The sequence below is a fragment of the Salvelinus namaycush genome, chromosome 19 (assembly GCF_016432855.1).
Source record: "Salvelinus namaycush isolate Seneca chromosome 19, SaNama_1.0, whole genome shotgun sequence".
Taxonomy (NCBI): Eukaryota; Metazoa; Chordata; class Actinopteri; order Salmoniformes; family Salmonidae; genus Salvelinus; species Salvelinus namaycush.
The window spans coordinates 6,437,666-6,439,269 of record NC_052325.1 but is presented as its reverse complement, the minus strand read 5'-3'; the positions used below and the strand labels follow the sequence as shown (position 1 = coordinate 6,439,269).

Genomic DNA, 1,604 nt, shown 5'->3' with positions numbered 1-1,604 from the left:
TGTGTGTGTGTGTGTGTGTGTGTGTGTGTGTGTGTGTGTGTGTGTGTGTGTGTGTGTGTGTGTGTGTGTGTGTGTGTGTGTGTAGAGAGGATCCTGGGAGGGGAGTGTCTGTCAGTAACTCAGGGATAAATAGAGAGGCAGAGCTCAGAGTTTGTCAGAAGGCAGACCTGACAGGCTCACACACAGGACCAAGCAGGAGCAGGACCTCAGCATTTTTACCTTTTATTACAAATGGAGAAAAAGGAAGATGTTCATTACTGTTTTCAAGACGGAAACTCTTCTTGCAGAAAGGCTTTGCTATCGACATCTATCTACATAACACTGTACATCTTCTTCTCATTGATTTCAGCGGTTACAGTATTTTTGAACGTACTGGTGATCATCTCCATCTCTCACTTCAAGCAGCTCCACACTCCAACCAACCTGCTCATCCTCTCTCTGGCTGTGTCAGATCTCCTGGTGGGACTGATTGTGATACCAGTAATGAGTATAGCAATAATGGAATCATGCTGGGGTTTTGGGGAATATTTCTGTGCGTTTCATTTCTACCTTACTTTTTTATGTACTTCTTTATCTCTGGGTAATTTGGTCTTGATATCTATTGACCGCTATGTTGCTGTGTGTGATCCCTTATTGTACCACTCTAAAATAACAATAACAGGAACTATCTGTTGTATATCCATTACCTGGTGTTGTTGTATCATATACGATGCTGTTGTAATAAAAAACTTTGTAAATGTACATGTACCCAGTAGGTGTTTGACAGAATGTGTTATTGTTGAAGGAATAACATGGGTTAATATCATTGACTTTGTAATTACAACGGTTGTCCCATGCTCTATTATTATAACACTTTATATGAACATCTTTGTGGTGGCCAGATCACAGGCCAGAAAGGTATTTTCTAAAGAGGCTGCCAGTGTGTCTGGTGTTAAAACTGTACAGGCAAATATGTCTGAGAGAAAAGCAGCAAAAACTCTAGCTATTGTTGTTTTCACCTATCTCATTTGTTGGATTCCATCTCTATTTATTTACTTTTTTTCTTCAGTTTTAGGTGATCATTTAATATCATATTTCACCAGTTATTTGGCACTTGTTAATTCCTTAATTAATCCAATAATTTATGCTTTCTTTTATCCATGGTTCAAAGTGACAGCTAAACTTATTTTAACTTTGAAGATAAGACGTTTATAGTTCCTATAATATGATTCACTAGCTCGGCAAACATAGGTTTGATATAGTTTTGTTCTACAATTGTTGTAATTATTTCATGTAACAATACACCGACATGACTTATCTCAGTGTTGTCATCATAGATACATGTGGTGTTGATACAGAATGATTTGTCTGGATTGGATTGGAACGACTTGGAAAAGGCATAAGAAGGCAGAAACTTGTTTTATAAAAGACATTGTAGTCCTTGTGGATTGTGTACTCCAAATACCTAAGTCTGTCGTTGTTCCGTTGTACTTATTGATAAATCCTAAGTAAGTATTCTCATAGTACATTTTGAGGACGTCATGAGTCATTCTATTTGTTGTTTAACATCTCCCTCTAGTGGCTCAATTGTGACACAACGTTTTCATCAAGTGTATTAAAGTTGG

At 37.5% G+C, this 1,604-nt stretch overlaps 1 protein-coding gene across 1 annotated transcript; it reads left to right on the top strand.

Annotated features, from left to right (window-relative positions):
- Positions 1-231: 231 nt before the first annotated feature.
- On the top strand, positions 232-1,194 carry LOC120063653 (trace amine-associated receptor 13c-like). Its single transcript, XM_039013949.1, has one exon. It carries the CDS (start codon positions 232-234, stop codon positions 1,192-1,194), a length of 963 nt encoding a protein of 320 aa, XP_038869877.1.
- Positions 1,195-1,604: the final 410 nt, after the last annotated feature.

What these genes read in the sequence shown, in the direction of transcription:
- LOC120063653 (XM_039013949.1), top strand. Translation starts at nt 232, where the DNA reads ATGGAGAAAAAGGAAGATGTTCATTACTGTTTTCAAGACGGAAACTCT.